This window comes from Nanorana parkeri, unplaced genomic scaffold (genome assembly GCF_000935625.1).
Source record: "Nanorana parkeri isolate BGI_ZX_2015 unplaced genomic scaffold, ASM93562v1 scaffold161, whole genome shotgun sequence".
NCBI lineage: Eukaryota > Metazoa > Chordata > Amphibia > Anura > Dicroglossidae > Nanorana > Nanorana parkeri.
This window is the reverse complement of record NW_017306429.1, coordinates 1,234,890-1,249,560: the sequence shown is the minus strand read 5'-3', so window position 1 is coordinate 1,249,560 and position 14,671 is coordinate 1,234,890. Positions and strand designations below refer to the sequence as shown.

Sequence of the window (14,671 nt, the reverse complement as noted above, 5' to 3'; positions counted from 1 at the left end):
GGAGGTAAGCCGGTAGATGTGGTATATCTGGATTTCTCAAAGGCTTTTGATACGGTACCACACAAACGCTTGCTACACAAGCTGAGAGCTATGGGCATAGATGAGGTGGTGTGTACTTGGATAGAGAACTGGCTACGGGAACGGGTCCAGAGGGTATCTGTAAATGGCAACTTTTCAGAGTGGGCTAGTGTAATGAGCGGTGTGCCTCAGGGTTCTGTGCTGGGTCCCATATTGTTCAACGTATTTATTAATGACATCGGGGAGGGTGTTAACAGCGATATTTCCGTGTTTGCGGATGACACCAAAATTGGGAGGGTAATAGACACGGACTTAGACATTATAACATTACAGGAGGATCTTGATAAATTAGGGGAGTACAGGGATACAAGTACTCCTAAAAACGAAATCCTATAGGTTGGACTTGATGGACTAATGTCTTTATTCAACCTCAAATAGTATGTAACTATGTAACTATGTAATAAGGTTTTCAAAATGTGACAGCCCCTCTATAAAAGTCAGCTCTCCTAGCTTCCTTTTGCCAGTGTGTCTTGGAGCTGAGCTTTTTGAGGGTGAGACAGTTTGTGCTACTTGTATAGTGCTAGTAGTATGCTAGCACAGTTATACTGGGCTATATCCAATGCTGCATATTGCTTACTACAACTACATTACAGTGCATTGCAGTGTGGTGGGCTGCAGAGAGTGGAGTGTACCCACCACCCACCATTGCGTTTACTTTGCGATTCAGTGGCATCAGTGCTCCATTACTATGAATTGCACAACAAGTTATGTTGGTGTTTAGCTGCTGCTGGTTTCCCCTTTTTTGCTAAACGAAAAAATCTACAAAAAAATACAAAAAAGGGTTTGGTCTCCTGTCATCAATACCATCTCCTGCTACCACTGCTGACCTGTCATCCATTATCATCATGTGCCATCATTGCTGACCTGCCATCCATTATCATCTCCTGTCACTGCTGCTGGCCTGCCATTAATTAACATCTCCTGCCCCATTACCATCTCCTACCACCACTGCTGGCCCACTGCCTTTACCATCTACTGTGACTGCTGCTGGCCCACCATCCATTCACCTGCCACCACTGCTGGCCTTCTATCCATTATCATCTCCTGCCACTGATTCAATGCTGACTGTGCAATATTTCTTCTTTGTGTTTCTGACATAATCCAATTCAATTTGTATTTCTAGATACAAAGTTTCTCGAATCCCTTCCCAAATGCAGCCTACTAAACAGGCATATACTGTATGTGTCATTTTTATTTTTGGATAAAACATGCCTCTTGTCTCCCTCTTCAAATTCAGCTTACTAAAAAGGTTTACATGATGTTCAGTGTGTCTCTGTAAATATTTCTGCTTTTTGTCTGTGACATAATCCAATGTAATGTTTTTTTGGATCAAAATTGCTTTGTCTCTCCATCTTCAAATGTACGCTACAAAAAAGACTTAGATGGTGCGCAGTGTGTTTGCAATATTTCTGCCTCTTGTCTCTGACATAATCTACTGTAATTTGTATTTAAGGTTTTTTTAAAACCTCAAAGATAAGGACTTCTACTCAACCCCTCAAACAATAGCAGGTTGTTTCTTCATTCAGAAGTCCTGTTTAAGGTTACTTTGCTATTGTTTTAACTTTGTAGCTTCTATTCCTATAGAGATTTATTGTGGTCCTTAAAGGAGAACTATGGGGTCAGTGTTTTTCCCCATAGTTCTCCTTAGGGTAACGGGAGGACACAAACTAGCGTCCTCCCGTTACCCTAAGCTCAGTATACCGCGAGCTACAGCTCGCGGTATACTGAGACGCCGCACCTGGAGCGGATCCCGACGTAGATGACGGGATCCGCCCAGCTGCGTGAGTGACAGCTGGCTCTGCCTACCTAGAGGCAGAGCCAGCTGTACCCGCCCCCTCCCCCGTCCGTTCCGCCAGTCAGCGCTGGCAGATCGGAGCGGGGAGAGGGGAATCCAGCCCCTCCCCCTGTCACGGCAGAGAGCCGTGACAGGATCGAGAGGTGAGGGAACCCGGAATGTTTTCCCTCACCTCCCGATCTACTGAGCCGACCTGTGACAGTCTCATTGTCACAGGTCGGCTTAGAACTATGAGGTGAGTGGAAATCACTCATGTCATAGTTCTCCTTTAAAGTATGAGATTCTGAGATGGTAACATACAGTACATATTAACAAATTTGGATTTGTTAAAGGGAAACTGCAGTGTACTTTTAATAAATCCATACATTAAAGTGGTATTGAAAACAAACTTTTATATACAAGTCTGTAAATGCTCCCTCTAGTGCTCATATTAATATCAGGGAATTTGATTAGCATCCATGTTTAAAGGAAACCTATGGAGAGAAAAACATGAAGGCTGCCATTTTTGCATTCTCCATCTGAAAATGCTAGTTGCCTGCCTTATGTCTTGCAGACCCTTTTACTCTAAAGTTTCAAAGTTGGTGACTAAGAAAATGTATGCAAATTAGGATTTCTAACTTCAGTCTGCCATTACTTGCTGCATGTTTATGCCAGGTCAGTGACCAAAAAAGTATTGTAGTTTCTTTTTATTTGTTTCATCAATTCATAGGAACATTGGTACATTATACACATTATATTATGTTTTTATATTGGTTTTAGTGACCTTAAAGTACTCTAAAAATATTTGTAGGAACACATTCCTCCACAAGGCCCTGAGTTACGGTGCAGCCATGACAGCCATGATAGTTGTCAAGAGCAACATCTTTACAAAATTGTGCTACTGATGGGCAAAGTCAGATCAAGATACACCCTCTACACAATTTTTATAGTAAGTGTCTCATTTCTAGTTTTAGGAGCTGTAAAAGAAAGTCCTGTGTAAGTTCAGAATCACTTTAGTTGGAGCTTACATAGGACTCTATGCCCAAGTGACAGCACTTGTCCAAGCACCAACGCTGTTACCTAAGAGAATGGAGAGTGAATCAAGTGCTCTTCCATACCCAGGTAAAAAAATTTCCCTTGCAGTAGTAGTACAGTATAGTGGCAGAAGGAAAAGTGAGTGCTGCTGGGGAGGTAGCATTAAAGGGAACCTGTTGCTTTTCCCTATCTGGGTCTTGGTTTGCATATCAACCTGAGTAGACTCTGAAGCTCTGAGTTTGTGCAGCATCAGAAATGCCTTGCCAACTTTTGCTGTCAACTATATGCACTGCTTTTGGTTACGTTGGCTACAGTTTTTTTTTTAAAGAATGGAACAGTTTCAGGTTTTTCATAGTAAAAGTAGTGAAAATTCCTTGGTATATTAAAACATGCTTTTATAAAAACTCTTATCACTAATGATTTGTAAAATGTCCTTGGTGACTTTCCAGTATCAGTTTGGTTTGAATAAAAATCCAGCACATAAAATCCACTACTCAGTGGTGAAGCACCGTTCATACTATTACTTCCAGATATCCAGCTATCTGTTTATGCCAAGACCCCAGGCTACTCCTTTGCGATTAGATCAGACCAATTGTGCAATATATTAAAACAGTAATAGAAAAGAGAAACATGGAATAAGCAATATCACTCCGTTTCCTGTGCATTGCTTTACATTAGAGATGGAATATAAATTCAAATTGTGATGGAACACAGTTTTTTTGTCTCCTTTTTTAGAACAGATGGTAAAACTAAGTTTGGAAGACATATGTCTGCTCATGAAGTTACTGCTGGTTTTCATTTGGAACTGGTTTTGTATAATTATTACAGTAAAGAAGCATGAGATTTACAAAGTATATTCAGTCTAGCACATATGATGTTATACCAGTCTGTGTAGTCTGTACCTATTTTCAAGAAAAAAAATACTCTCCTGGGATCTGTAAGATTATTAAATATAGGATGTTATGCTACACACTGATTGCAGGCGATAGGGCCAACTGCACTGGTAGATGGAATTAATTTTGAAAGTTTATAGTAGTAACATTTTTGCATAACTGTAGCTTTTAAGCATTGGTGGTATTTCTGTATATGCTATGTTCAATTTAAGTAAAGCCATATAATTAAACTTCTGGGTGTGTAATCACAGGAAAATAGAATGCATATCACCAGCACACTAAAATGGTTTTTAAAACGTATCTACAGCAATCACTTTCTTTATAGAGTATGGAAGGGTTAAAAACCCTGCCAGATTTTATTGTTGTCTGTGTCTATGTTTGGGAGGTTTACGCTCGCTCTTTGTCTTGGGGACCACTGTCGCTGGGACTGAAAGTAACAGGAAAGCCAAAATGCTAAGTTGTCACTGGGACAGTAATAGAGGGGATGTCTTCCAATGTTCTGGTGGCAAGTGTCTAAAAGGGCATTTCCCTCACTTTGGACAGATTTCCCCTCACTCACTATGTCTCTAGTACAGGATGTAATGGAAAATGTCCTTAATGGGACATAGATTGCAAAATTAATACCAAAACTCACAGGGGTTTAACCCTCTTCAGCTCTAATCAAAATAATAATTTAAAAAATTTGGCCTCAGATATAATTAAATCTGATTTTGCTGTAAAATCATCAGTGGAATCACACACAGGGTGCACTTTATCAGGCAGTCTGTCAAGGCTGTTCCTTTAATGAGGCAGCCCGAGGCTGTTCTCTTTCGCATGTATGGCAGGTGGCAGGCAGAGTGGCATGTTTGTTGTATACTGGCCGCTCTGCTGTACAATGTTTGCAGTGTGTCTGCCATCCTCTTTCTGGCCAGAGCGTCCCGGGTCGCTAAGAGCCAGGCAGGGAGATGTGTGAAGGCCATACATTTCTCCCTGGAACCTGGAACGCTCTGGCCGGTGTCCCGCCCAGCTCCTGGCAACCAGTGACGTCAGTGGTTGGCAGGAGCTAAGCAGGATGCTGGGCAGAATGTCCCAGGTTTCTAGGAGCTGGTCAGGGAGATGCAGATGTCCCCACTGACAGAGGTGGCAAAAAGGATAGGGACACCACTGCCTGCTGAGTCCTTAAACATTAAACCTTGCTTATACTGGTGACTTTACTATAAATTCAGATTAAAGTAAGATTAAGGTGTGTTACTTAGGCTTCCTATTCTATTAGTTCTAAATTCTGCAAGAATGTCTTTAAAGTGTATGTAAAGCCAAAACTTTTTATTTTATTCTTGGGTGGAGGTAAGTGGAGATCTCTTAAATGAAAAGCAATATCCTATCTTATGGAAGCTGAACCTTCCTTTTTACTGCTGTCTAGTGATGGGCAAATCTGCCCAGGTTCGATTCATGAAGGGCTCAGTGAATACACATGCAGTACATATGTGATTGTGGAATTTATTTTTTTATTTTATAGTTAGCTTGGCTTACATACAGCAGCACCACCTCAATCTGATTCATGTCAGTTTTTTCAGGTAGATTTAACAGTGACATTCTTTTTTTATCAAATGGTAATATACCTGCTTTACCTGGCAGATAGAGATTGTATTTAACTGTGGCTGTTCCTTGTTCTCAATGATGGCAAACTGTCCTGCCGCTGGCCAACATCTATCAAGCTCTCATGTAAAAGAATTAAAAGACGACAGATAACACAGTATAAAATGTAAAACTGTAAAATCAGCCAGCAGCAGGACATTATTAATAAGGGAAAATAGACTAAAATTAACTAGAGAAAAAAAAGTCCAGATAGGTGATTTAATACAAGAATTAAGAGATCACAGATGACACGCCAGTGCAAAATTGGCCAGCAGCAGGTCACTTTTAAATAGTAAGACAAGGCACAAATTTACTAGAGACAAAGAGTACAGGTTGGGATCAACTACAAGAATTAGGATACTGCAGAGGATACAGCAGTGAAAATGGGCCAGGAGCAGAACAGTTTTAAACAGGAATAATAGGTCTAACTGGGATATGCTCAACTTTTATTTTATCTGCTAACAAAAGGCAGCTTAAAGAACAGATGGACAGTAACAAGTGAATGCTCTCCTTTAAGAAACCAGAGGTTAGAGAAAGCCTGTATCAACATCAAATAAAGAAAAGTCTCACAAAAGAAATTAAAAACCCAACATGCCACCCATGCAATAAAAGTACAATTTTAAAAAGGGGGGAAAAAAGAATTTCAGTAAAAATAAGCAGTTTAACCTAAAATAAAGGCCATATCAACATGGAATAAAAAAACCCAAAAGAAATTAAAACCCCAAAATACCCTAAAATAAAGTCCCATTTTTTTTAACAGGAAGCCTTTTAGTTAAAAAAAAAAAAAGTAAGCTATAAGTGGGGCAGCAGGTAAAAGTGACCGCTGACCTCAAATCAACCAGAAAATAAAAACAAAAAAAGAACAAATAGAACAAAAAAGCAGCAAATAGTTGGTTCTCCAAAATGCTAGCAATCAGAATTAAAATATAGTTTCCTAACTGACCCTAATATATCCCTAAAATAGCTTCCAATTCCCCTTATTGCCCCTTTAAATTCTGCTAGCCATATTTCAAAGGGCATGCAGTGCTTTATGGTTTTATAAAACACAACTGTACAAAGATTCACTAGGATTATGAATTTAAAACCTTTAGGTCTCGCCTCAAACCCACGGTAGCAGTGAACTCAAACCTCATTTCTATGGCTGTCTGTGTTCCAATTGCAGATTAACACACACTTACCATTCCAGTGAAACTAAATACAAAAATGTTTGTGCACTGCAAATTTTAACTACCAAAAGGAATTAAGGCTGCTAGCATTTAAATGTAATAAACCATTCAAAATATAATAGCTTTATATAGTGCAGAGCTATACCCTCTTAATAACCTTCTAACCTTCTAAACATTCCATTATAAATTCCAGACAAAAAAATATTGTTTTCCCTCTTCAAATAAAACAAATCACAATAGCAAAATTCCAACTCTTTGGGCAAAAACCCTATTATAAAAAAAGGTGCCCCAGACAATGTCAGACGCAATCATGTAGGGTGGAGGTCAGACGTGCACCCTACGTGGAACAGTACAAAGTTATATATTTAAAAAATGTATGCTTAGTAGTATAACTTACCAGGGTTTTCTCAAATTAATGTTGACACATAATTATGTTGTAGTTGATGGTTCCTTAAGCAAGAGATTTTTGCACACATTTTGTCAGGGTATGTGAAGCACTTTAATCCATGGAAAGAAAACAACTGAAAAGTGGTTTATACTTGATAATGTTTTTGATTTGCCAAGAGACTTGGAATAATGTATGATTCAGTATTTTGCTTTTTCAGAAAGAGTTAGACTTTGGGAGGTATGATAGTTTTTTTTGCAATTTCATCACATTCAAATTTAATTGTAATATTTTACATTTAAAGATGAACAATGTAAAATGTTTGAAAGAACATAATTTTAGAGGAACACAGCTGCTAAAAAAACAATACACTATTAAAAATACTTTCGATGCCTGATGCACTGCACCTATACTTACTTTTAATTTGATTTTCATTGATATTGTTATTACATTTTATAAGCTTAGATAACAATGAATGATCAGTAAAACAATCCATTGTTAAAGGTAAACCAACTGCATATTGCAGTTGTTCAAACTCTTCCTGAGAATGATGCAAGAGAAGTAGGATTGTGGCCATGGAATTAATTGGCCTGTATTTCTCTAGGCTCAGATGATAGCTATTCAGAAGATAAAGATACCAGCAACTATAGGGAAGAAGGCCAGGTGAAGAAGATACATGCCAAGATGAAAACTAGATCCTTTCAGAAAATAAGCTGTGTCCCTTGAGTTAGTTCATATTATGTGTGATTAGGATGTAACACCAGTTCAATTGCACATCCAAACTTTGGTCAAGAGAGTTCCAACTGTACTGGAAACTCAACAGCAACATATTTCCAAGTACAGTATTATTATTTAATCTTATTTATTTATTTTTGTATTCATTACTATGCTCTGTTACTTGATATTTATAATACGGTTGTTGGTCTGATCTGTACATTCCATAACTTAGGTATAGCTATCAAAAGCTCTTACACAGTACTGCTGTTAAATCAAGCATATTGTGAAGACCAAAGGTGGAGAATACTTGCACTGAATAATTGAATGCAGACCAAGGTTTGATTTTTTTTCCATCTTTCCATTAAATTGAAGTATCAGTGCTAATTTAAGGTTTTAGATCATGTATTGTTATAGATTACCATCTTATAGTTTCCATGTGTTACAGGCATGTGTTTGCTTTGTTAAATACCTATCCCCTAGCAATGTTTTGACAATCTGACATCATTTCACTACCATCAAATACATCTACGTATTGCATGTAGACATGTGCACTGCCAAAAAATTTGTTTCGTTTCGTTTTAAATTCGGATTTGTGTTATTTCGTTTTTCGGGATTCGGGTGTGAAAGTCAATTCGGATTCGGAATTCGGATTCGGACGAAATTCGGTAGCGTTAGTACGAACGTTCGTTTCGTTTTCTGTTCTTATTCGTTTCTTATTCGTTTCTTATTCGTTTCGTTCGTTTGCAGCAAAAGTGACATTTGAGGGGGAAAAAATATTTTTCTCCTTCTCTAATGTCACTTTGCTCCAACGAACGAAACGAATAAGAAACGAATACGAACAGAAAACGAAACGAACGTTCGTGCGAACGCTACCGAATTTCGGAAATGGAAATTCGGATTCGTTTGCATTCGTTATGTCTGTAATTCGGAATTCGGATACATCCGAATGTCCAAATTTACGAAAATTCGTCCGAATTTCGATTCGGAACGAAACGAATCGCACATGTCTAATTGCATGTACCAACAATACACAATAAAAGTAATGACTACAATAAGATATAAAAGTCGATGATATTCTTTGACATCTGACACCTTTGCTGCTGCACCATGTTCATTATGCAACCACTTGCAGCTGCAAAACACTGAATGGTTACCCAGCTGCAACAAAGAGGAGAAAAGGGGTATAGGTTTGAGGAATGAGCTTGTAAATAGAATCAAATAAGCATTCTAAGTAAGGAAAAGAATATTAGAACCACGTCTAAAAACAGATTGTCAGTTAGAATGAACCAAGGATGTGGTAAGAGGAGTGGCTAGGATTGTAGAAGACCTGGGGCACGTCTGGGTACCCAAGGGAGAGCAATGACACAGCATCCATAGTGTGTTGTGGTGAACAGTGGCGTTTGGCCTACAAAGTAATCATATTGGTTGCTAGTGACAATAGTGTAAGGCCTAGAGGAAACAAGTTGCTACAGTCCCCCACATATGGAAATGTCCTGAATGACTGGTTGAGTGGGAAGTATACAAACGAACCTTACATGTTATCCTACCTTGGAATATAAGTATTGAGATACAACTAGAACTGCAGTTGCCAAGCTGCAAGAGTGCTGCAAGAGTCCACCCAGAATAGTCTTTGTTTAGCAGGAACCAAAATAGAGATTTTGAGAATGATTTAGAATAGAATAAGGTCTAGTCTGAAGTATGAGATCTAGTGTATTTTTAAGAATATCCTGATCCATACCTTACCCTCGTTCCCATATTTCCATATACAATAAACCTGATGACTGGTGCACATTTTTTGTACATTCCGAGCAAAGAACCACACCTGAGATCAGATGTTCCTGGGACTTTATTTCCAAATAAGTGGACTTAAGACATTTATAATGTAGTTATTCTTTACATAACGACCAATAGTCCTTTAAATGTGTTTAGTCTCATTATCAGTAATTCCCTTCAGCCAGTTTAATAACTTAAATAATACAATTATATATAATTTAGCAAGTACAATTTTGCAATGCAGTCAATTCAGTAAAGCTTGGTAAAGGCAGTGATTGGATAAATAAGGAACAGCAGCTTGCTGAAGAGTTTATTGCTATGCTATCACCTCTAGTAAATAAATTATGTTTGTTAGATTCTCAACAATGCTGCCCCCTTCTCTCCTGGTGTGCATGCTGATGTGCAGGTGATTACAGGAAAAATTCAGATTGATTTAGTATTTAAAATTGATGTATTGAATGCATATCTGTATTTAACAGGCATCCTTAAAGGAGAACTATGAGGTTTGTGCCTTTCACTCACCTCATAGTTCTGCCGACCTGTGACAATGAGACTGTCACAGGTCGGCTCAGTAGATTGGGAGGTGAGCGAACACATACCGACGTTCGCTCACCTCTCGATCCTGTCACAGCTCTCTGCCGTGACAGGGGAGGGGCTGGATTCCCCCTCCCCGCTCCGATCCATCAGCGCTGACTGGTGGAACGGACGGGGAGGGGGCGGGTACAGTTGCAGCGTCTCAGTATACCGCGAGCAGCAGCTCGCGGTATACTGCGGCGGCGTATACTGCGGCGTCTCAGTATACCGCGAGCTACAGCTCGCGGTATACTGAGCCTAGGGTGACGGGAGGGCGCTAGTTTTTGTCCTCCCATTACCCTAAGGAGAACTATGGGGAAAAGCCTTAACCCCATAGTTCTCATTTAATACCTGCCTACATTTGCTTTCTAATATAAGACAGTCTATATGAGACATAAATCTCCAGATACAGAAAGATCCATTACTTGGCTTCCATACCTCTATACACAGTAAAAAAAATGTGAAATGCCACAATATTAAATATACAGGGATGAAACAAAATCCTTGGCATCATTATTTATAGTAATAAAGAGATTAAATACAACTCGCAGACCTAATGTAGACAAGCAAAGGAGTTAACGAGTGTCTTGTTCTACTATACCCAAGTGGCATCTTTCCAAGCCTTACATTGCAGCTTTCTGCATTGCCAGTCCTGATATAATACTGCCAAACTGGATTAAGAGCTGACTACACTGGCAGCCACAGATATTTTTACTAACATAGTGTGCAATCTGTAAGCCAACATAAACTATAGGAAATGATTCTAGTGTGTAAGGAGTCAAAGAAACCTAAGTGGAAATCTGTATTGAAATTGATTTATATCGGATATATTCCAGTTCAGCAATAAATACCCGCTGTTACTGTTATTTCAGTGAAATGGCTTTGTAAATTCACAATACTATAGCAAGCAGTGTAAAAACAAAACAAGGGATATCATTGATGTTGTTATAAAAAAAACAAAAAACTTTTTGAGGTCATCTACAAATTTACAGTAGCCCAGACAGCAAGCAATTGAGCTGCAAGTTTGAAAATGACTTGCTAAACTATTGCAGACTTGCCAAGCTTCACAATTTTGTTGCACAATTACAGCAAGTCTGCATTGCAAGTCTCCAGATTAACGTGCTTTGCAAAAGTGCTGTACACTTGCAGAGCTCTTGCTAGGACCTGCAGGACTCTTGCTGTAGACTTGCCAAGCAAATTTGCTACAAATTCAAAAAGTGTCAACTAGAACTTGTGCTGCAAGTGTTCTGCAAGTCTACAACTTGCCAGGAATGTGTACAGCAAGTTAACAAGAATTACAATTTAACCCTGCCACAAGTTTGTGGCAAATTATCCTTGCTATCTAGGAGGTTGTGCCACATTAGGTATGAAAGAGAGTGAGCATTGTATGTATAAATGAAACCTTTCAATTGCAAAGTATGAACATAGTAGTGTCTTTATAATCAACTCCATGGGCTGTTTCAATCACACTCCTTCTTTCCCTAAACATGCAGTCTAAGCACACCAAATGGCACTGTTAAATGCAAATGTAAACTGTTTGTACAAAATCAGTAGTTTAGCCCACATGCCCATCTCTATCCACTCCCTTCACCTCATGGATGTGATACGCGGCAGTCGCAGGATCGCAGAATAGGCAGCGAACCTTGTGGACCGTGTGACAGTCTGCCATCTCTTTCTTTGCCCTGTTAGAGGCATGATGGCAGCACTGTATGGGTAAATACCTGTATCTCTGGGGAATGACAAGACCTGAGTTTTGTTCACTTATTATGTATCGGTGGTTCTTTATAAACTAAATAGTTCATGTTTGGCAGCTGTTTCTTTGAACATTGGCAATGGAAAGAGTTGCTTTGAAGTTGTCATTTTTCATAGCTGTGCAATTCGATGGTGTTTTGATCCTCACATGATAATGCTCAAAGCTTGTATCACTAGGCTATTATTTATATCTACCTCTGTTAAATGCGCATGTAATTGTATCATAAGGTGCAATTATGTCCAGTCACTATAATTGGGAGATAGAACTGATATCTTTGTCACATAACACTAGTGCAAATGGTTACACATTTTTTGTATCAGATAATGTTGCATAGAACTGTCAGTTTCAAGTTTAGCTAACAGGAACCTTTACGCTTGGTTCACACCTGAGCGTTTTTTTGTATGCTCGTTTTTCAGCTAATTTTTTTTCGTGTTTATTCGTTCAGTGAAACGCGCGTTTCACTGGCGGTATGATTTTTTTTCCTTTATTTTCTCTATTTAAAAAAAAAATGTAGTTTCACTTTTAAACTTCCAACCGGCTCCACCCCCCTGCGACGCGGCCGCTTGCAAGGGACGGAACCCGGAAGTCGGCAGCCACCGAAGACACAGCGGGGATCGCGGACAAGGTAAGACCTGTACGCTGTATTCACGAGTGTGGCTCGGGGTTACTGCTTTGTTAACCCCGATCCACACTCTGGAATACCAATGGCAACGCGCTGCAAAACGCCCCAAAGAAGCTCCTGTACTTCTTTGGGCATAGGGTGTTTTGCAGCGCGTTCCTACGCGCTGTAAAATGCCCAGGTGGGAACCATGCCCATATGTAATCATTGGTTTTTACACGTTGAGCGTAGGAACGCGCTGTAAAACGCCCAGGTTTGAACCAGGCCTAAAATCAGACACTCCAAGATGGTTGCTGTTACCTTCATTACCTAGTAAAGCTTTTTTTTTTTGCCCCTCTGAATTAGTTTACCTTTGTTAGTGGAGCATGACTTTTCCTGACTTCATATCTAAGCCCTGCCAACTACCATTTGGCTATCCAATGAGACCCACTTAGTGGCCAGTAAAAGCACTCTCAGTGCACGGAGGGGTGGCAGATGGTGTAGTCATAAAGCCATGGCCCAGTAACAAAGCAAAATTAATTCAGTGAAGGCAACAGAAGTGGTTTTCCTCACGGAAGGCAACTTATGGTGTCTTCTGTTACACATGGCAATTACTTTTAAAGTGATATGAAAGTCAAAGGGTTTTTAAGCTATTTCAAATGCTGATTAAATCACTTACAGTGGACTCTTCTCCCTAATATTTAACATTTCAGTTTCCTGTTGAATCAGCTGGTCCCTTGAGAGCTCGCCCTGATTTCCTGGCCCTGGCTTTTCCTTGCAGGGCCCTATAGAGCCACCCTTGTGTGTGCTAGCAAGGTATGTGTGTCTGCACACAGATCCAGATACAGCAAGGCAAGTCACTCCCCTGCTCCTCTTTCTTCTTTCCTCCTTCCTCCAAGCTAGTAGATGGACAGCTACTGGAGACTGATCTGTCCCTTGTGGTCTTGTACTGAACAGAAAGTTCAGAGAAGCTGAGCTAAGAGAGTTGGAGCTGTTTAGAAACATGATGACTGTAAGTCCTTAGGCTAAAATGTACAGAAATACTATGCTGGGCAATATATATTTGTTTGCTCTGGATTCATTATTGAAAAGAAGTTGAGAGTTTAATGCTACTTTATTGGTATAAAACTCACTTACCATTTATTTCAAATGGATAATCTAAAGTTATGTGATACATTTGAAAGAGCAATAATATTTCACCTTATATTGGTTAATGTAAACCTAGTGTCTGCTTGAAATTTGGGTTTATTTTCAGAATTCCTAGGCATCCTCTAAGACTCGGCAATCTATTTTGTTTCTGTGGTTATTACTCCCAATTGCCTCCCTTATTACTATTCCGTTTAGTAGCCAGTAGAATAGTGTGGTGTCAGAAAGAGATGGGATAAGGATCTCTGTTTGCATAACTGAACACTTCTGTTTTAGGACTACTTTAGATAGTAAGATGAATTGTAAAATTCACTATAAGGCCATGAGTCATAACCCCAGCACAGACTAGGTTAATTATTTGAAACATATGCCCCCCAAACCCTTCAGATAGTGAGAACTGAGCAGGATTTTTTAGTCCTGGAATTAGCACAATGAACATCTAAAAGAAGGAAAGTGGCAATGTTAAAATACATTTTGTTATGCTATGTGATTGAGAAAATGTAACAATGATTAAGTAGGTGTTATCCCAATTTGGTTGCAAAAGTGGAAATACACTTTAAGTAGGAACATCTAAACACAGGAAACAGTGATCCGGGAAGCATAACATTTGTTCACCCTTCCCAGATAACTCTTCCTGCATTTAGAGTGCCAATGTGAATGGGGCCTAAGGTCTTTCAGGAAAGTCTACACCAGATTTTTGCAGATTGGTTACCATGGGCCACTGGGCTTGTACACTAAATATTACATATGTTTGTGCACATTAGTACAATATATTAATAATCATTAATCACTATTTAAATCATTATTTAATCATTAATAAATTAATTGATTCATTTTCCGATTATTATTACTGCTGTCTTTTCCAGGCATATCCCTGCATAAGTGATAAAGAGTGTGAAGTAGGAAAATATTGCTACAGTCCTCATCAGGCTCCTTCCTCCTGTATGGCTTGCAGAAGAAAGAAGAAACGCTGCCACAGAGATGGCATGTGCTGTCCTGGTAATCGCTGCAACAATGGTAAGGTGATTTATATTATACGCAAATATACAGTATATGATTCTCTAATACACTGTGGCCATCTTTAGACCATCAGACTATCTATTGGCAGGTTCTGACATTATTTCTCTTCTACTACCATCAGTGATGAGGAGTAGGGATGAGCTCAG

General features: G+C 39.2%; 1 protein-coding gene across 1 annotated transcript in view; it reads left to right on the top strand.

Moving 5' to 3' along the window:
- DKK2 (dickkopf WNT signaling pathway inhibitor 2) overlaps positions 1–14,671 on the top strand; it is a 78,308-nt gene that overhangs the window by 51,572 nt on the left and 12,065 nt on the right. Inside the window, exon 2 of the mRNA XM_018554481.1 lies at positions 14,372–14,522. Within this exon, the coding sequence (XP_018409983.1) occupies positions 14,372–14,522 (151 nt within the window). The remainder of the gene's footprint in view (positions 1–14,371; positions 14,523–14,671) is intronic.